Source organism: Phalacrocorax aristotelis, chromosome 6 (genome assembly GCF_949628215.1).
Source record: "Phalacrocorax aristotelis chromosome 6, bGulAri2.1, whole genome shotgun sequence".
NCBI lineage: Eukaryota > Metazoa > Chordata > Aves > Suliformes > Phalacrocoracidae > Phalacrocorax > Phalacrocorax aristotelis.
Window position 1 is genome coordinate 38,998,537 of NC_134281.1, and position 21,406 is coordinate 39,019,942.

At 44.8% G+C, this 21,406-nt stretch overlaps 1 protein-coding gene across 1 annotated transcript in view; it reads right to left on the bottom strand.

Annotated features, from left to right (window-relative positions):
• Nucleotides 1–1,836: 1,836 nt before the first annotated feature.
• TNNI3K (TNNI3 interacting kinase) overlaps nt 1,837–21,406 on the bottom strand; it is a 111,763-nt gene continuing 92,193 nt past the window's right edge. The window contains exons 22-25 of the mRNA XM_075095512.1: nt 18,097–18,156; nt 16,288–16,457; nt 8,677–8,756; nt 1,837–3,439 (exon numbers count right to left, since the gene is read on the bottom strand). Of these exons, the coding sequence (XP_074951613.1) occupies nt 3,363–3,439; nt 8,677–8,756; nt 16,288–16,457; nt 18,097–18,156 (387 nt within the window). The 3' untranslated portion in view covers nt 1,837–3,362. The remainder of the gene's footprint in view (nt 3,440–8,676; nt 8,757–16,287; nt 16,458–18,096; nt 18,157–21,406) is intronic.

Consider the following 21,406-nt stretch of genomic DNA (forward strand, 5'->3'; position numbering starts at 1 on the left):
AAAAAATTCCTGTTGTAAAGGAAAATTAATGCTGGAACTGATTTTTTTGGATATGTCAGTTGATCCTTTCTGCCCTGTTAGTGCCTCATACACTGGCCAGTGCAAAAACCAAGGAATGACATCTAATCTCTGTCCACCCCTCCCTTCTTCAGCTTATTCCTTATCTGTTCGTCGGTAGCTCTACCATATGAAATATATGGTCTATTAGATAGTCAGGTAGGGAATTTTCATCGGCATCCCAAATGCACCTTCTCCCGTCTGCTCTGCACGTCTTTCCTCAAAGCATGCCAATTTCCTGTGTTGCTTTTACTTCTAGGAAGAATACAACACGTTTCCTCCAGTTGCAAAGAAATCTGGACGTTGTTTTGCTGTGGTGTGCGGTGTGGCCGTTGGATTGTTACAGGGGAAGGACAACAGAACGGCTGAATTCAGTGTGTGTTGGTAACATCATGTTTGACCTGGAGGCTGTTAGCACCAAGGTCAGAAATGTTTGTTAGCAATGAACTGGCGTTTCTTCAGAGTCCTCCTTTATTTACACCCAGGGATTTATCCAAGCGGTCAGAATACTAATTTCAGTGTGCTTTACAGTCTTTCTGCTTTCAGGATCCAAAAATAGGAAAGGGTCAAGGGGGATGTTTTTAACCTGAACAAATTCTGGCTCTTTGCATTTTGTCGTGCAGATGTGCCTGCCCGTCAGCTTCGATGCAGCAGGGTTAGCGGAGTCCTTGTGCAGGGGTATCTCCTGTCTTGTTGGCTAATCCTGTTTCAAGCCATAAGCTGCACAAATTCGATAGCCATAATGGGAAATATCCCTGCCAGACAAGGCATTTGCAAAATAACAAAGTTAACCATTGGTTTGAAAAGATACTATTAGCTTGATGGTCTCCTTTGATCCATGGGAAAGCCTGCAGATTCCTCTTGCTTGTTTTTATTAAAGCTCTTAGTGATTTGACATAGCATTGCCCATATTGTGACACTGACTTATTGCTAAAGCTTTGCAAAGATGGCGTGGAGAGTTCTCTATGGATTTTTCCAGAGGCACGCTGAGAGCAAATGCTCATCATCTCTGAAAGTCAAGACAGTGCCCAGGGAAGTGCAACAGGCTGTCAGCAGCTCCCTCCTTGTGGTAAGCAGTGTTTAGTCCCCCGAAAAACTGGTCTGCAGCCAGGATGCTGCACTGATGCTTTCTTTTTTTGCTGCACTGAATTCCTCAGTTTGACAACATTTAGGTGTTAAACTGAGAGGGCTATCTGGTCACAAAAAAAACCTGTCTCAGCCTCAGGGAGGAAGAGGCTGCCATGATGTGTGTTGGTGGGATTCAGAGCTAATGACAATGTTTCATGAGTATGAGTGTCAGAGCTTTCTGAGTTCTGCCACAAAAAGGAAGATGGGTGAGTCAGAGAGAAAGAGCTGAAAGCAAGAGCAGTGCCTTGCAAGGCCCCCTCTCATGAAACTCAATATAAAAATGTGTTCCTCTTGGTTGGGAGAGGTGGCTCTGTGTTAGTCCGCAGACCACAGCGAGGGCTCAGAGGCTGGCACTGGAGTAGAGGAGCTGGTGCTGACAGTCGTCTGCCCTTCCCGGCCAGGTGCTGAGGCAGCCCACTCTTCTGCCTCTGCCAGGGCAGAGCGGGACGGGATGCTCACCGAGCAGGCGCTCGCAGCAATGGGAAGGTTTTCCCAGGTGTATTTCTTATGGGGGCTGGGGAATTTCATACAGAGCCAGACGAGTCCTCTATTAAGCTGCATCCCAGACCTTTCTGTGTATTTATTCTGACATTCACATTAGCCGAGCAGACTGTTGGTGTAAATGAGACTGCAACTGAAACATGAACCGAACCGAACAGAAAGTAACCGCTGGGCAGTACTGGAGGCTGACAGCAGATCTGCAACACTTGACATGCAGCTTTATTTCCCTTTCTGCCCCATTTAATTTTTCAGCAAATGAAACAAAACAAATGAAGAAACACCTGTAAAACTGGCTAATTGAGATTTTCCCTGTTTTTATTGCTTCAGGATTCTAAAATTAATGACGTGCATGGAAGATGTGAGTCTGTAGAGCCTATTACACATTTATAGTTCATGTGTGTTGCACTGCATGATGCCTCACCACAGACATTGGTTCATGGATCACCGTCATGAGAAACCAACATCCTGAATAATATCCACAGAGCGACACACAGCAATCATGAACACTGATTTCTACTCAGCCAAGAAGACAGTGGCGTCTTTGAATCCAGTTAATGAATAATATTAAAGGAGGATCGCTTGCAGCTAAATTTTGCTAATTTGAAAAAAAGACCCCAGAAAAATAACGGCATAATTAACTCTGTAATTGCTTCTAGAAGACAAGTTCAAGTTCTCCTGACCTACCTGTTTGTTTTTTTTTTATTTCCAGGGATCAGAGTTGCTTTTGCAAAGCCAGCCATGGCGCTCATCTAGCTCAGCACGCGCTAGATGGCACTCTGCTACAGTTTTGCTTCGAGTCAAGAATGCAACTTTGCACTGTGTCAAGATTATCGTATTTGTGACACAATTTTGCATATCTTCCTTCTGGTTTAAAGTTTGTTTTGGAGTACCTGTGTTGCTTTTTGTAAGCAAATGTATGAATGAAAACTTATACTCTTTGGGAAAAACAATCACTCAAACCAAAACAAGAAAGTGGATAAGAAAACACAAATGTCTGGAAGGGTACAATTAGGATGACCCCCCAAATATAATTTTATTCTCAGCGAGCAGGAAAGCATCCAAAGATCAGGGGGCTGTGGGGCTGCAGCGCTGGGGACTTGTGTGAGCCCATGGTGAAGAAAATGAAACATGGGATGTGTCTGGGACTCTGGGGAACTCAAGAAAGAAACTAAATCTGGTTCAGAAGCTGGGAGCAAGAACAACTTTGCCTCTGTGGTGGCCTGTGAGGTGGTGGGGAGCGACAGGCTGCTCTTCTTGATAGGGACTGGGCTGACAGCTCCCTGGCACCTACTAATCAGGGAGGGCCTGATAGCCCCACACCTTAGTGCAGTCCAAGGTAATAACAGCTTGCCTTGGGGCTCTGAGACTATAACAGATACATTTTTACTTTCGTCTCTTCAAATTATTAATGCTGAGATGAAAGTGCAGCATTCCTTCCAGACATTCACTTCATTAAAGAATAGATGCACACCACCAAAAAAACCCCAGTGCTCAAGCAGGTCAGCAGAGAAAGATGCTAGAGCAGAACTTACGACAGGGACATTTGCCATCAACAAATAAAGCTGTTCAGTTTAGGGATCTTCATTGTAACACACGATGGCTGGGATTTAGGCTGAGGTGAGAACTGTTGCTGCCGGTTGATGGCGAGTCTCTCTGGAGGCGGACGGTTCATGCTGTCAGCTGCTTTCTTCAAAGCTGCCACTGCTGCTGCAGGAATGAAACCTCATGGTACTCATGGGGTCCGACACGTAGCCTGCAAGATGCAGAGAGAAGTTCACGTGTGGCTCAACATAGCAGTGGTTCTTCCCCGACCTTTCCCTGCAGTGACAGTGTCAATAAAATAATGTGCATATTATTTTGAGACAAATAGGCACAGATCATGCTGACACCTTTTTGCTGTCTGCAGATCTCCATTCGATATCATCTGCTGAGGAAAAATTTAAATAGGAAGTAAACGGACCCTGCCATTCATGCAATGAATTCACAATAATCAAGCACAACGAAGCTTTGGTGACTGACATAAAAACATGAATCTCAATGTTTTAATAACACAGTGGAAGTTTGCCATTAAAAAAAAATACCTTTTGGCTTTTCAACTAGAGCTTTGGAGGGCTCAGGGTAAGCATTCTGATTAGTATTCTTAAAATACTTTAATTCTTGACACTACAAAACAGAAAGCAACTGCTCTTGCCAGCACTGTATTTCCAATGAGCTGCTCCAACAGTGCCAAAGAAACCATTTCTCCCTTTGCATGGTGTTATTGGTCACCTGCTCCCACACTTCTCATTTTATTGTATAACATTAAAAATCCAGTGGAGCCAACTCAGATTTCATGATAACTAGGCATTGTGCAGAGATACTCAGATGCTTGGGAAACAAGAAAGCAGAGAAACTAGAACAGGAAAACTTTCTGGGGCACAGGGTGGGATGGGAGAAGGCTTAGAAAACATTGCTAACGCTCCTGTGTGCCAAACTCCTATTGCCAAATGTAAAATACACACAGCTACACAAAACTAAGACTCTGGTAATTACAACAGTGCTGACCACAGCGTCCCTAAACTGTAATCCACAAGCAACCTTGGATTATCTCCTAATCATGACACACTATACTTTGGAAGCTGGCAGCAAAGCTTTCCTTAAGGGAATCTCACTCATATCCTAAATATGCTGAGCCTTAACGCTGTGACTGTTCTCGTGTGTGCTGAATGTGACCTGTGAGGTAAAGGTAGCCTGTGTCATCGCTGAAGCCAAAGCCATGGTGTGTCACTGACTATGTGAGGAACGATGGTCTGCGACGGGGCACGTTACAAGAGCAGGATGTACTTTTGAGGACCTCTCCAGCCGTAGTGCCGATACTTTGCAGTGTGCCACAGTACACTGATCACGCTGGGTGGGAGACTGGCCACAAGCTCCACTATCACTTCCATTTGCCTTACTGCTGCCACACAGTGGGGAACCTTTGCTTTAATACATGCTTTCACGTTTCCAACCCCCTCGACCATACCCTGTGTTTTTTTCTTTTCCTTGTAGTGCCTGTGAGTTTCATCCCAGCCAGGATTAAGACCATGAGGATGCTTGGCTTGCATCACTCCCAGGGGTCCTTTCTTGCCTGCCAGTGATGTGCCTCTTCTCAGATGGATGGTGCCCTTTCCAAGTGCCAAGAGGGATGATGCTGTGCTACACCACAGCCTGGGCTGGCACTGTCGTGTAACCACTCAGCGAGCGCATGCACTTCCTTGTGTTGCAGGACACAAGGACACTTTCTGTGCTGCAAACCTTGCCAGGGCTGCCTTTCCAGTTGGGAAACGCTGTTGGTGACTGTTGCAGCAGCATCATGAGCTTGTCTGCCAGCATCTGAGGGCTGCAGTGAGCATGGAGAAGCCAAAGTCAAACTCCGCATTTACACCTCTCTTACATTTTAGAGGATATAGAGTTGTCTCTGGGCATTGCGTATCTGCCTCGTGTGATTTCACTGTTTTCAACTTACTCTTTAACTCACAATTGGTGAAACTTTCTGTGAAGAGCAGGTCCTTTACTTTCACTGAAGAAGTCAGAGCTGTATTTATTTGAAGAAATCCTATTGTCAAATATACTCAATGAAGAAAATTGTCCACTATCAGAAAGGCTCTTGCAGGAATGGGTGCAGGGTGCTTTCGGGGCTTTAACTGAGAAAGGAAAACAGTAAATGCATTCTTTTTTGTTTACAGACTGCAAGTGCAAATGAGGATTATGGAAAACATCAGGCAAAAAGCAAATAGAAATAAGAAAGATCAAAATGGACCTGAATGGGGAGAGACAGCAGCAAAATTAGTTTATGTGGCATAAATAAAGAGTGCAAATATTCACATAATTAGACAAAGCACTCTAATGAAAAAGGGCTCAGGGCTTTCTGCCTTCTGGTGTGCCACTATGCAGTGCAATGGCTTGATTACTCTACCAGGGTCTTGAAGCATGGGATGCAGTCAGAGCAAGGGGTGGCTGGGCTGCAGAGTGCTATGTGGGCCTCCAGACCAGCTGGGTTTAGTGCTTTGCAACAGAAGATGGTGATTCTGTTGTTCCTGAAGACACATACCTTGGTGGCACTGCAGGACTCAACCTTGAGCTGCGTTAAGCCTGCTGAAATGAAGTATGTGGCAAAGAGTAGATTTCCAGTCTGTTGTATCTAGTAGCCAGGATCTTCACTTTCCTCTGCGCCACTCTGGTTTTTTCCATTGTTACCTGAGTTAGCGCAAGGCTCAGCTTGGCCAGCTCTTGGCTGTGATCAAGCTGTGCTGCACCAGCGACGTGGAGGTCTGGCTGGGGCCATCTCCCTTGCCTCTCACATACTTTGGTTCCCTTCTGTGGAAACTATAATTCAAGGAACAGGTATATTTGAAAATAAGTCTTGAGGTCTCATGAATGGAGTTTGAAATCACTCCTTAGTCCCACAGCTTAAATGTAGCCATGGAGAGTCTCTGCTTTATCAGCCCTTCATTCCCTTGTGTCTCTTTTTAATACAGACTTGAGAAACCCTTTCCAGTCCTGACTGGATAGTCTTATTCTAGGAGTTCACTAAACATTTCTGTTTCATTATTGTTTTCTTCCTCCTTGAGTTTTCCAGTTGCCAGGCACCTGATGAAAGCTGTGCCCTGAGGAACTGCCCTCTGCAGCTGTGGAATCCGCATACAACAACTAATAACAAAGTTTTTGTTCTTTTTCCAGGTTCAAATGTCATTACCTCACTACTTGTTATGATAGCAACACTGCTGTTAGCATTGTACTCAGTAAATATTTATATGACCAGGTTATCTCTTTTTCTCGCCCACTGTGCTCAGTTCAGAGGAGAGGAAGGAGTGCAAGGGGTGTGCTGAGGCCAGTAAAAAACAGCAAAGACAGCAAAGTTGATGAGCTTCTGATACATGTTTTGGGCAGAACAAAACACTGAACTGTCCTGGTGACAAAACAGGTTTGAAAATGGCAGAAAAGGGAGCAGATGCCAGGAGAGGAGTGAGAAGGCCCCAGGCCAGGGGACAGCAGCAATCTCTGAGTGCGGATGGCAACGCCGTAAAGTCAGTGGGTCCACTCAACACAGTTGCCATTTGAACATGCAGAAAAATGTATGTAAACGTAAAGCATACAGAAAAAAATGTTTTCCTGGTATGTACTCAGCAGGTGTGTCTCGGAGAAACAGAGACTTTATGTAGCACAGAACAACTCTGCTCACAGGAAACACAGAGACACTTTCCTGCTGAGCGCTCCTGGGTGGCAGCAACCGTGGCGTATGTGTGCCCTTAGAAGTCTGTGTTGTCCATCAAAGCCCAGCCCCACTCCTTGGTACTGAGGGTGTCGCTGTCATTCTCCACCATGCCAGCCTTATGGCTCCTGCCAGTTTTGTTTGCCTCCTTTGTCCATCACATGCCAAAGGCTGGATTGTGTATTGTTGAAAAGAAACCCTCTACCCAGGTTCAGAACAGGCGTGCCTGGCACAGGCCATGCCAAAGCCTCGCTCTGTGCCTGGTCTGTGGCGCTGTTGTAAGAGTGTATCAGAGTCTGGATTTGCATCTGGTGTCACTGGGTGTACTGCCGTGCTCTGTATGGTGATCCCTCTAGCAATGCTTTCAGAAGACACCTTCTTGCACTGCTTTGTCCCCAGGGCTCCCTGGACTTTCACACCTGTCTGGGGGTGACGAGATCCAGAATATCTGCATGGCTCCAGGCAGATGGTGGAAACATGGTTTGTGGTGCTGTCATCAGACAAAAGGTAACCATGGATGCTGTGCTCAGCAAACACAACAGCCACAGCGGATGGGCCCTGGCCATGTGTCAGCGCTGAAGTGGGGCAGTGACATCCTCTTGACATGGCCCTGGGGCAGCTTAGGACATTCAGGTAGATAGATCAGCTGGTGCTGGTGGAAGAAGCAACACCATGGGACAGCAGCTGGAGGCTTTCCAAAATCATGCACTCAGTAGGTATATTCCCACTTCAGTACTGCTGCACAGAAAGTTACTGGGCATATGCACTGTTGTTTCACACCCGAGCATAAAACACGTACTACCCCGACAGCATGTACTGAGAGCGGCTTCACGCCACTGGCAGGTCTTTCTAGGATGCAGCAGCTGAGGCTAGTGTGAACGAAGATCAGCATGAAGGTGAGATTAACAGTCTGACCTTCAGATCCACACCAAGAAAGAAAGAAAGATATACCCAAGATGTCTGAATCCAGTCTGCTTGATACCACCCTAACTCCAACTACATGTTCATACAATCTTTATTTTAAGGTTTTATTTATACATTATGCTGCTGGGTTAAAAACTGCTCTAAGCTGATAACAATTCTATGCTTGGGAAACCATAAAGAACCAGGTACTGAGTTCGTGAGCTGTTTAGAAAGGATGAAAAACAGACTCCCAGTGAGCTGCCTGCAAGACAAGACCTGAGCAAACGCTGTTTAGAAAGAGAGTTTTACTGGGGATGACTGCAAACGCAGAGGCTAGGAAATGCTGGAAAACTGTGTGGCAAAGCATGAACACACACTTGAATGTGGTAGGACAGAAAGCCAGAAAGGCAAGGTAAAGAAGCAGGCAGGATATCTCTGTTCTGGACTGGAGCAGAACGACGGGATGCCCTCTGAGAGAGGAGTGCAAATGGTGAAAAGGATATGTTGTGTCATTTATGCTCCCATGGTACTCCAGAATTAGGACTGTCTTACCTACTTTCTGCAGAAGCAACTTTGAGGATATAATGCCACATCTTCTCCTTATTCACAGATCCATGCATGCAGACAGAAAGGGCCATTCCAACTTTTAAGTGCTTGTACTGCCCATGCGGTGAAAGCAGCCATGAGCTGCAAGGAGCACAGGGTGAGACCTCGCCAGCTCTGGCTGATTGTAGCCAGCAGCCTCCACTGTACATTAGTTTTCTCATGAGACTTTTTTGGTATCTCAGGAGACTGTAGCTCTGCACTGGTTAACCACACCAAAATGCTCAGAGGAGTATTCTGCATTAACTCACCATTTTTGTCGATCGGTGGGTACTGGAAGTTTCTTCTCATGTCATCCAAAGACAGACCCTGAGAAGGGTGTTGCCCAGTGCTGCAAATTAGATAAGAGGTTTCAGTCTAGATAAGACTGATAAAGTCACACTTCCAGACCAATAAGAACTTTTTCTACAGAGTTAGAAGGAAAAGACAGTAACATGAAATATATCAGCCTGATGCCCAGCCACTGGCATTTGCAGTAAACAAAAAGCAAGAAAAAGTTATGAAGCAAGAACATGAATCACATGCGTGCTCACATGTAATCCATTCTCAGAGTAAATTCCCTCTAATATACTGTTTGGGGCTTCACAATTGTTTGCAGGTTGCTATGTTAGAAGGAATTCTAGGCATTCATCTAGGATCATTGTAACGTGGTTTATGCATCACTACTAACAGATTCCTGCAAATAAGTTTCTCCGGCGAGGAAGATCACTGAATTATCTTCCAGTCATTGACCAAAACCACTGTCCTGCTGGAAGGTTTTTTTATGCCTGATCCAAAGGAGCTATCAGGTACAGCACTGTCCTCTACCAGCTCTTCTCAGATTACGGACAGACAGAAACCAAGTACATACAAACCCAAGAAGCCCAAACTGTTCTCATTTAGCCCTTAGTTCATTTATTCCCAAGGAGCTGCTAAACAAGAAAAGCAAGGGATAATGGTTACAGTGACACAACTGACGGCACAGGGAAGCAGCATAACACACAGAGGTGCTTCAGAACAGTTTAGATATGATGGAGAGCCCACATCTATCTGACCATATCTGGTACTTGGTTGGGGGATGACTAAAGAAGACCTGCTGGATTTAAGCACTCCATGAAAATAACATCTGAGTGTTGTGCTTTAGAAACAGGCTTTTTCATTTGGCCCACTTTCACTGAGTGTGCTTACGCAAACTTGAAAAGCCTTTTAATTGAAAATACCATCATCCACGGTTCTCAGGCTTTGACACTTTTCATGGTGCAGGCAGAAGGCACAGTACTGAAGAGAACTTTATATCAACTTAGATGCTGTGGTTATTATTTATTTTACAATATATAAAAAAAACAAAGGTCTATCACCACTAGCCTATCTAAACTTAACAATGTATTCATGGTTTCTAGCTTCTATTGAGGAGTCACTAAGATATTTTTTCTGGTGATCTCTTTGTGCAGTTTTGACAGGATAATAGGATTAGGATTGCCGAATTCCACTAGCTGCAAAGTAACGTGACATCAGCTTCACTTACTCTTCAAATATTTTTGCTGGCAAAACAAATCTAGCTTTTCAACCTCTATAAATGGGAAGTCATGAAAGGGAAAGGGTGACTCAGTGAATTGTCCAAGAACATGAAACAATGACACCAGCTGGCAACAGCAGGACACAGGCTGGGTGTTTCAGGTTTCCTTGGGGCTTGTCTGCTTTTCTATCCTGAACACAACTATTACTCTGTCACCGATGCCTGTGCTGGGAGGATCAGGACAGGTCCTGTGGCTCTGGCTGCCCACCTTCTTTAAGACACATCTTTAAGAAGGAGGGATGGACATGGGTTCCCTAAGGTGACGGTGACTGTCGATGCCTGGAGTGGCACTGTGCCCTGCGACAGCAGGCTGGCAGCTGCCTGGCAGGCTGGAGGTAGAGTTTAAAATGAGGACAAGGCGTACCCTGAAGGAGCAAGGAGAACTCACCCCAGCTCAGCCAGTACCTCAGGAATATTTTTTCTACCCAACTTTCACTATTCTGTCCTTTTCCTTGCTGCTTCTGACTGCCCTCTCACGGGACCATTCACCTCTTTACCTACTCGGCTCCCTGTCATGCCAAAGAGCTGTCCCTCCTCTGCATGCACAGGTCCTCCACCAGCCACCCACCCGCCCAGCCAGCAGCTCGCCCTGCTGCCAGCACAGCCGCCTTCTACCCCGACTCCTCGCCTACGTGCCTGGGATTGGAAAGTCCTCTGAGGGCTGACCCACAATGGTATGGAACGTGTATACATTTACTGTATCACTTGCATTATTAAAGCTCATGCATAATTAAGGACAAGAAGCCCTTCTTCAGGCAGCGGAAAACAATAAGGTGGTCTATTTTGGGAAAACACTGTCCAGTCAGAGGATGAAGCAAAAAGGCAGTGAATGATTGGCTGGCAAATCTGCATCTGAAAGGACTGCAGAAAGCTGTTGCAGCACCTGCAGGCTGTGGGAAGAGCCAGGAGGTCACCAGGGGAAGAAATAAAACATACACTTTGCTTGAATTCTTAGCAGAGCATTCATGGAGTAACTCCTGACATGTTAGGCAAGAGAGATGGGCCTGAGGCCAGCCATGCTGCCGAACAGGAGGCTGGCAGTGCCAGCTGTGCCAGGAACACCTGCCCGGAGCTACAGAGGACCCACAGTGGTGGTCTGTCCTAGGCGAGGATTTCCTTGGAAAGGAGAAACTCTTAAGCAAGTTATTTGGCCCCTTTGCCTCTGGAGCAGCTCAGAGCAAAAACAGCAGACGAGATTCCTCTGGTTTTGTAAACATAAAAAGAAAAAAATACGGAGAGAATTGCTGCTAATGAACAGCTGTTGGGAGGAGAATTATAACACAAGGCTGTGATAAATACTACACCCCACTCTGCCATGACCCTGGCTTTAGGAGAAGGCAGAAAATCTTGAAATCTGGTTATTCTCAGAACAGCCAACTGAGCCCCATTCGCTCAGACACTTCGCTATATATTTTTTCTTTAAATTTCTCAGTTGGGTAAGGGTTTATGTTAACTAGTCAGAAGAGCTGAAACCATCTTCAGTAAAATGTTTAGCAGCCTCTCTAGGCATTAAGTCTGGAAGGGGAAGAAATAGCTGCCTGAAAAAAGCTTGGAAAGAGTGAACTTTCCCTTGACAACAAATTTAAAACTTTTGCCTAAGGGATAACTTGGCTTTTCTCTTGATCTCTGTTCTGTGATAAAATGTGGTTTGTAAAGGGACCAGGCACTTGTCATCGATCCAAGAGGACAGCTGCCTGGCAGAATGTACGCTGGTGTGAAAGGTGGAGAGAAACCACACGGGTGATAGTGTCTGCTGTGAGCGTCTGTGGGACTGTTGTTTTGCCTGGAGAAAGAGAGCTATTAGCAGGGGAAAGGAAAAGGACATCTTTCACCCAGAGGAAATAAGCCCATCAAAATGCCTTGATTTTCTGCAGCTGCTTCCTGAACAGACCAAGTTTCCCTTGCAAATCTGCTCTAAGGCATTAAAAGCAGGATGCTGCATCCCATGATCCCACCCATGCATGTATGCACATCAGTGAGAACCGATCCATATGTGCCACAAAAGCTTCTTTATTCAGCAGTCACAGTGCTGCTTTTCTAGGCTTTGTACCTAAGCCTCAGAGGTGGAGCACAGCAGAGCTCTGCAATGCTGCCTGTCACTAATTACAGACCAGCACCTAGTGACAGAGATCTGAGCGTGTCAGTCTCTGCAGGACGAGACCCAAAACAGGAGTGATTGAGGCAGGAACTGTCTCTCCTGCTGGCCTGGAGGGATGGCACCCATCTCAGGAGAGTGCCTTTCCAGGGCAGACCTGTGGCACTGCTTGTGGTTCCAGGCTGAGCTGTGAAATCCCACCCAGCTGGCTGCAGCTTCACAGCCCCTGCCACCTCTGCAGCACCGCCCTGGGGCCCTCTCCCACACACAGGTGCTGCTGCCCTGGTCTGCAACCTGCTTGTGGAGAGCAGGAGAAGATCTGGGTGGCACTGCCACTGGGGACTGTCCCCTTGAGGGCCTGCCTGCAAGGAGCTGTGGACAGACAGGCTGCCAGCCAGCAGGATGAATGGGTGATCTCTCCTCCCTCCTTTGCTCTCACCCAGGACAGGAACTGGTGTGCACTGGAGGAAGGGGACCTGAGCAGTCTGCAGGGTGGAGGTCTGAGCAATGCAGCCATGCCAGGGCGCCTACAGCAAGTGCTGCTCAGCAAGGCGTTACCTCTGTGTGCAGGACAGGTTTGCACAGAACTCCCGACGGCAGCACACAGAAGTGTGTACAGCTGGTGAGCGAGGCTCTGCCTGCACCCAGCAATGGTTTCACGGCAGACAGAGCAACGTTTGCTGCATGATCCCTCTATTCTGCACAGACAGGGAATTCTTTCAGGATATTATGACATACCATGCCATTCAGACATGGATTTGCTATTTGAGGCTGCCTGAAGTATAGGCTAAATAGCAGGTCCTGCCAAGACCATCAGACATGTTAATACCACTGTGCAAAGATACAAAGAAAGGACACCCCAAGTGTTTCTGATTTGGGTTAATTGAAATCTACTTAAACAAGAAGAGACTATTCTTTCGCAGATGCTATCCTTGCATTCTGTGGGAAACGCTAAAGGTGTAAAGAAATAGAAAATCAACAGTTAAAGCTTTTATATGATGATGAGTTGACATGTTAAGCTGTCCTGTCAGACAACTAAAATGCACTGCTATCGCTTCCAATTCATTACGAGATTCCTGCATCCCACCATGCTGGAGAGCGATCCGCTAAACAGACACTAAAGTTACAGGGCAAGAAACAAACAAATAACTTCAGTGCCACATGTGTTTAACACCATGTATGGTACACAGAGATGTCATCAGATGAATTGTTTCTGCTGTGGTGTGCAGTTGCATGCTGCGGTGTTTCATAGGACATGAAGTCATCAGAGAAGATGGAAACGGGAGGCAGCCCAGGAAATACAGTCCAGCTGGGGAAAAAAAACCAGCGTGACCCCTTCCCTCTGAAAATGCCTATTCTTACAAAAATGAAACCCTTAGAAACAATTGTCATTAGGAAGTAGAGTCATTAATCATCTCAGTGTGTTTTATAATTGAAAAACTACTGAAACTGTGGAAACCATTCCCTTTCTGTTGAGTGTTATGCCTCTGGGCATCACACTAGGCGAATCATTCTGGGTGCTATTTATAGATTTGAATGTTGTTAGTTGTATGGCAGAGTATTTGATAAAAGAATCCACCTTAAAATAACTGCTGGGGTTACAGAAGAGGCCATTTTGGTGAACTAATGATCCTCAGTGCTGCACTGGGAACACTGAATTACAGGACAAGAGGGGCACTTGCAACTGCCCCTTCTCTCTCATGTCTACACTAACTTAGATATGCCACTTTCTTATTCCTTTCATGCAAATCTATTACACTCAACAGCAAAATCTGGTCCTTTACAGAAAACAAAAGTCTAACTGACATTGCCTTCATCCTGACCTCAGCACCCACCTCCATGTTCTGCGCCAGCAGCATATGACAAAAGCAAAGCAATTTGTAGGATATTGCATTTTGCCAGATGAGTGTTTTGGGTCTGAGCTGTATCTTCACGTAAAAGATTTCAGTGTCTCCCAGCAGGTGTTTGCCTTCTGCGTCTCCATACGAGCCCCTGAACAGGCAAAGAATTGATTGATTTTGCTCTTCTATTCCAGCTCCTCATTTTAACTGGTTGTATTTCTGACTCTTCACACCCTAGTTAACGACAACATACCATGAGGGCAGGGATTGTTCTGCTATTACTGTTTCTGACTGCTAAGTGGTGCTAAAGGGTAAAGTTTAGACTAAGTGCACCACAGAGATTAAGAGCACCATTTCATTTTCACAGTACTCTCACTGCCCATGGGATAGAGACAGGAGATTGCTAAATTTGCCCTCAAAACTAGGTTTCCCAAGTGCCTCGGATATTCACTTAATTGTACAATAATATAGAGAACCCGCATGTGACTTTTCCTTAAAAAAATATCAGGAGTTCTTTTTATTCTCATAAATTGAATGATATGCAATTTTTGGGAACAGCCTCAGCAATGCTGACTCCCAAAAACCTCTGTGAGGCCGAGTTCCTTTTCATCTTCCTTAAGGAAAAGGGGCTTGGCATTTGTATCTCCTGCCTCTTTACCTGCTGGGACAGTCCATTTTCTGTCTGTCTGTCCCTGCCCTTCTTGTCACAGACACTGTCACCTGCCACCCTCCCCAGACAGCAGCCTGGGATTTGTGATGAGCGCAGGTGACAGCACCAGCCTGGCAGTGCTCTCTCCTGGTACTGCAACACCATCTTCCAGTAGCACAGCCAAATTCATTTATTTAATCATATCACAATTTGACATCAAGATGAAAAAAACCAAAAAACTAAAATCCAGACCTGAGAAACACAACATCAAAAAATGGCACCTCTTCAATTACTTTGCTTTTCTACCACAGCTGCTCTCTGGGATCACTAGTCTCTCTCCATGTTTTATCTTCATCACAGGCTCTTATGATCACCGAACTGGGTGTTCTTCCTGTCCATAAAACTCCCTCTCATTAAATAAACTCCACTAATACTAAGAATCTAATAGAGGCGAGGGCATGTTAGAAAGTAGTTTTCACACACTTGGTCAGACACAAGCTGTGGAGTCCATAAGGGGACATATAATAGGAAACAAACTTTTTTGTATGTAATAATCATAATGGCATGTCAGTGTGACTTTTCTTCCCAAATCTGCTTATTTCTAGGGTTTTCAGCTGGGTTTTCCCAAGTGTGCCCTATTCCTCCTAATCAGAAGGACATGTCTGCCTTGTATTTTGGCAGAGATAACGAGCCATAGTTGTGATATGAGTCAGCAAATATACTTATCACATTTCTGCAGGGCTTAGATTTCTGCTCAGAGAGGTGAACTCACTGGATAAGTCTGGCCCCTTGAGAGGACTAGCAAATCCTGCCTTCCTATTTTGATGCGACACACTACCACAGCTTTCTCTCTTTTTTCAGACAATATATAGAGGATATACTGCTTCCAGTATAACAAACTGGTCTGTCAAACACAAAAAAGCTCCTGCAGGAGTCAGCTCCCCTAAATGGCATTACTTCACAAAAGTAACTATATGAACAGTTCTCTGGAATGTGAACAGCGCCCACACTGTGAAGGAGGCTTGTAAGGCTCTGTCCCAGTGCCACCTGATACCTCCAGCCATGTCATTTGGTACTGAGATGTTACCCATGGTCTGGCCTGGGTTTTCCATCTTGTCACTGATGCCACACACTGAAATATTTTTTCTTTATTTTTTTCCAAATAAAAATGTGTCTTTCAGCTTTTCTTTGGTAAAATTTTTCAAATTGAAAACACACTGTAATATAAACACTGGCCTTCCCAGGCCTGCTGGCAGGTAGGGAGGGTACATGCATCTACTGACCACTCGTCGCCGATGGGCAGTCATGGGTCTTTTGTTTCATGTGATAAAGCAGCAGTACTCTGTGTAGAGCCTGTACATGCCAGGACTTGACTTTCTACTATTTTTGTTACTCATAGTGAAAAATGCAAATGCTTAGCTGTTGTCTTGGCAGCAGGATGGCTTCCACAGCATTCAGATAACCCAAACTCCGTGTGCTACAGCGGTTACAGGAGAAGACAAGACTGCAGAAGTGCTTTCCCCAGCTGGCCCTAGCAGTGGATCAGCCCTGGGATGCGTTTCTACCACTGGCTTCCTGCACACTCGCATCCCCTAGTCAGGCACAATCCCTGCTGCAGGGAACTCCTGTTTTAGGCATGTGAGCCACGCAGTCTTGGGGAGGACTCTTTCTATCCCTTTCAGCGTAAGCGCTCTCCTCGGCCCTGCAATGACCTGTACATACCTCTGTGACCAAACAGCATAAGCTCGTGCATTCAAGGCATATTCCAATTCAAACCGACTACGTAGCGCTGCAACGTGACTACGGCCAGGGCCTCCTCGTGCAACAAGACAGTCCGAAGATGAGGAGGGAGACAGAGAACCACTGCTGTTGCTGGAGGCTGGAGACATTAACTGGATTTAAAAAAAAAAAAAGAGAAGACACTGTTATTACATATTTACAAGTCTTTCCTCAGCTCTTTCTCATAAGTTGTGTCCCCGACATTTCCTTTATAGTTTGGTTGAGAAAAAGTGCCTCCTGACTTAAATCAGCTGAGGAGAACTGGATGCTGCCTGCCAAATAAAGTGGTCAATTCATCATTGCCTGGGGTTTTCAAGCTGGGGTTGGATGGCTTTCCAGAAGATACATTTTAGCTCAGCCATGAGTTATTTGGCTTGTGAACATCCACTGTGCAGCTGGGAGACATCACTGCCTCCCTGGTGGAAGCCACCAGCTAAGACCTTCCCATCTGTACTAGAAAGGTGGCAGTGCTGCCACCTGAGTGTCCCAGGACAGGAATTCAGACTCATGGGGCAATGCAAATGCAGGGCCAGTACATCAGTATATGTTTTTATACATACAGACCAACTATACAACAAAAGTACCTACACAGCAGCAGGGACCTAGGCTTGCTGGCACAAAAGGTCCCTGCCACTCCTGGTTTCAGAGATACTTAAAATGAGCACAAATGATTTGCTGAGAGAGGAGAAGATAAAAGAGAGGAAATAGAGGGAGATGAAGAGCGAAAGTTCTCCACCTTCATCCTTCAAAAGGGGCAGTACTTAACTTACTAGAGATCTTGTTCCTTAGAACTCCTCTCAAACAAGGCTTTGCCCTGGACACAGTGGAGCTTAGGTCTAACTCCCCAGCTAAATAATGCTTTCTTTTTTTCTTTTTGTATGCAAGCTCTTGCCCCAGATTTCTTCCCACATGCACTGCTGGCTATGTATCATAGAAGTCAGGTCTCCCATGAGATGGCACAGTTTCATGTGATACAGTGCTTCACCTTTTATTTTAAACTTAAAAGCTTCCTACGCATAGAGTAACCAGCTGCAGACAGAGCATGAAGAAATGTAATAGGTCATGGGTGTTTTTTCTGACCCTTAAGCTCAAAAGCAGCGATCCATTTAAAAAGGAGGCTGGTTTGCAGGTTTGTTTTTGTTGTGTTTCTTTTTTTTTAATATAATATATATATTTATATATTACATAAATATTATATATATATTATTTCAGGAAATGTAGCCCTGAATCATTTACTTTCTCTTTGACCACTTATCTTACACCAGGCTGAAGGCTGATACATCTGTCGGTGTCATAGCCACAGTCCAAAGAAGGAATTGCCTTTGCATTTATCCTTCTTATGTTTTCTCTTTTCACCCTTCTCCCAAGGGTCTTGGCCAGTTTGTCTTTTCTTCTTTTTACACCAAGCAATCTTGAATGGGAAGAATGGGAGTAAATAATTCTACCCAGGGCTGCTGTGACGTGCATTCCCACAGCACTGGTCATGCTTTCTCTTCAGTGTACCTCTCTGAGTAGATCCGGACACTCACAGCAGTGTCTGGTCCCTGCCTCCTCCCCCTGGCACCTGTATAAACCACTATTGACAATGTGCCTTCAAAATATGGTGTGTTGGCTAGCAATAGGATGAAGCAGCTCAAGCAGCTTGCAGGCTCCGAAGCCACCACTTTCTTCAGCTGCTGCTGCTCTTCCCACTTGTACTCCCAACCATGCAGCACACACACAGACACTGCACAGTGGAAATAAAGTCCTTACCTCAATATTGCACAGACATTCTTCTAATTTTGTGACTACTTCTGAAAACTCTGGTCTCCCCTGTGAACACAATAGAAAAAGCAGAGCTGTGTTAAAAATAGAAGGGGGGCATATCTTCTATGATTAAACTGACTCATAGATACGTGATGAATCACAGCTCTCCTCCATTTTCCTTTCTCTGAATTCCATGGCATTGCTTTCAATCTGTTTGGGGATCTGATGGGAACTGCAAGTTCAATACTAAGCTATGAAACTAAGAGGTGTGTGGATAACAACTTCAACTGTATTCTTCTCTTTTTCTATAACAATTAGATCTAAGCTAATAATTACTAGATCATAAGGTTATAAAAATGCTAACAAATTCTTGGCTCTGCTTATATATTAGGCATGCTTCCTCTTTGCCCATAACCAAGACTTTGAACAGAGCAACAGCTGTGCAGAGCAGTGGACAAGCTCCTGACCAATACTGCACTTACGGCCACCCTCTTCCTTCCCTTGATGGTGTACTTGCATCACTCCACGTGCACCACCTCCACAGCTGCTCCCCACTGCCTGCATGACCCATTCCCGGACACGTGTCTCCGTCTCTGTGTGCTTATGTGGCACACGAGTTTGCAGAGACCATGCTAGGGACAGGATCAGGCAACTGAAGGGAATGACAAATATACCTCCCTCTTGCTGTTGCTGATCAATATGCTGTTCCAGTTTACAGCACAGTTTTCCCACGGAAGTTCAGGCTTAACTAAAGCATTGCATACAATAGTGTTTGACAGAGGAGCACTGGGAATACCTTAATTAAGAACTGTTAAACAACCTCCTCTTTCCCACCACCACATATTCCTCAACAAAATTGCCTGCAAGAGGTAGGCATAATTTAATAGCTTGAGGACAAAGTCCTGCAGCCTTCACATCTACGAGCTATAGCAGTGGGGCAATGCACACAAATAAGGCTTCAGGTTTTAGCCTTTTGTGAGAAAATATAACAGCAAAATGGGTGTTAAATGATTTTCTTTCTCTAAAGGGTAAGAGAGAGAGCGACCAGTCCATTTTAAGTTCCATAGACTTGTCCTTGTTTGCAGTTGTATACGAAAGGGAGGGAGGAAAGTGTTTTTATTGGTCTCAACAGCAGTGTCCTGGCTGATGTGTGCTCCATGTGGTAGTGGCTTAAGGCAGTGAGACAATTCACATCCTTCTCCTGCTGCTGGCAACCAGCCCTTCCCTGGAGAAGCAGGATCACTCCCCCTGCATGTCCCTGCAGGCCAGCAGCAGCTTGCTCGTTGGTGAAGAGGAGCTGTGACGGACTGGTCTGCAGAGAGCCAGGATGCAGACCTCAGCTGATTTCTCCTAACTTCTCCTACCATCCTTTCTACAAGGGTGACAAGCTGTGGCAGAGAGACAGGACTTCCCCACTGACATTTGACAGTCCCCTGGCTGCTTCCTTCCTCAGCCAGTCTTTAAAGCCTTCTGCTCTTCTGACTACTTCAATCGTTCTGCCACATGATGCCAACTACCACACTGAGATACTCCACTTGAAAAACCCTTTGGACAGACACTGTTCCCACAAGAACCTCAGGATCCAGTAAGCACTGCTATAAGTAACCTACACCTAGGAAAGTGTTGGAGAAAACTACCATGGCAAAAACTACCCTCTGAACACAGAGTCCTTCACAGGGACAAGAAGTCCTCAGAGTTGGTCCTTCAGCTGGGTGAAGGCTGGTGGGAAGAAGGGAGATCCCATCTGATGACTGGACAGAAACTTGACTATGAGGTGATTTCAGTGGTTCCTTTTATAAAGAATTCTGTTACAAAGCAGTATATGACCACATTAGAGTATCCCAGAGCTCTAGTCTACAGAGTGTTCAAGAAATATGCATTTATTGCATGTGGTAAGCTCTATCACCTTCAATGGAACTTGATCAGACCCCATTGGATTAGCCCTTCGGAGACCATGGAAGAACCGACTGTAACATTAGAGTTGTACTTAATAAAACTAAAACAACATTTATTTTCATTACGGAACTAAGCCCCAGGTACTATGGCCAATACTTTGACCTAATTAAAGCATACAAATTAAAATAGCTAATGAAAAATGCTGCTTAAGAGACACTGACTAATTTTCTAGTCATCTAGCCTTTGGAAACAGCTACTGTCAAAAGTTACTGGAAAACAGATGTTCAAGACCTGATAAATAGTAACAGCGACATGACACACGGGAACTAGTTTTCAGTTGGGATGAACCTTGAATGAAATTAGAGATAAATAAAAGGATAAATGTTCACATTTGGAGACATTTCATAGACATTGAGCAAAATCCATACAGATATACTAATTTTTCCTCCTTTTTCTTTTTTTTTTAAAAAAAAACAAACCTGAGCAAACCACTTGGAGAATTCTGACCTGTGAACATTTGTTGAGTCCCAAAATTCACCATTTTGGGCAAACTAATAACCTTTCTTTTATGTAAATGTCTTTGTTTATGCATCTACAGTGAGATGCTGTGAAATGGATATCAGTACGGTGATGCTTTTTATCTCTTAGATATTCTGCTCTTTCTGCTTGTTGCAGTGTTTCACTAATAGCATTCAGTCCCTCCTCTTGAGTGGTACGCTCAGGAGACAACACTGTGTCAAAGATTATTGTACATACTAGATAACTAGGTGAGACACTTTGAAAGAATTGCTTGTTAATCTCTTCAGTGAATTTACAGCAGTACTGTAGATTTATATTGGCAGTTTTAGGATAGGCTGTTGACTGCACAGCAAACCTTGCAAATGCTGATGAGAGGTTGATAACACTGCTTTGTTCTTCTCTGCCCAGTGGCCCTCCTGAAAGTATTAGAAGACCCTCAGAAGTAACTCAAAACCTTTGTTACTGAGAATGGTAGCAAAACACCTTAAATAAAACTCATTTTAACAAGTTTTTGCCCACATCTTATGCAAAGTTCAAGCCATCTGCTGACTGATTGAGCCTTATAATTCTACCATGCAGCTCCAAAACATTAACAAGATTAAGTGATGTTGGAGTGATACTGATGAGTAACAAAGTGCATTAGAATTCTGAAAAGATGCTTTCTTTTTCTTGGGGCTAAACGAGCTGTGGAAATGCTAACAAGGTACAGTGGCTATATCCATTACATAGTCCTTGCTTAAGTCAACAATTTAATATGACATCTTATTAATAAATTTAAACAGAACGTGAGTGACATGCTGATGATTACTAGCAGCTACTTTATAGTTACATGGAAAACAAACCACACCAGCCTCCCCTCCACTGCCCTAACATTAGCTCATGAAGTGCAAAGACAAAAACA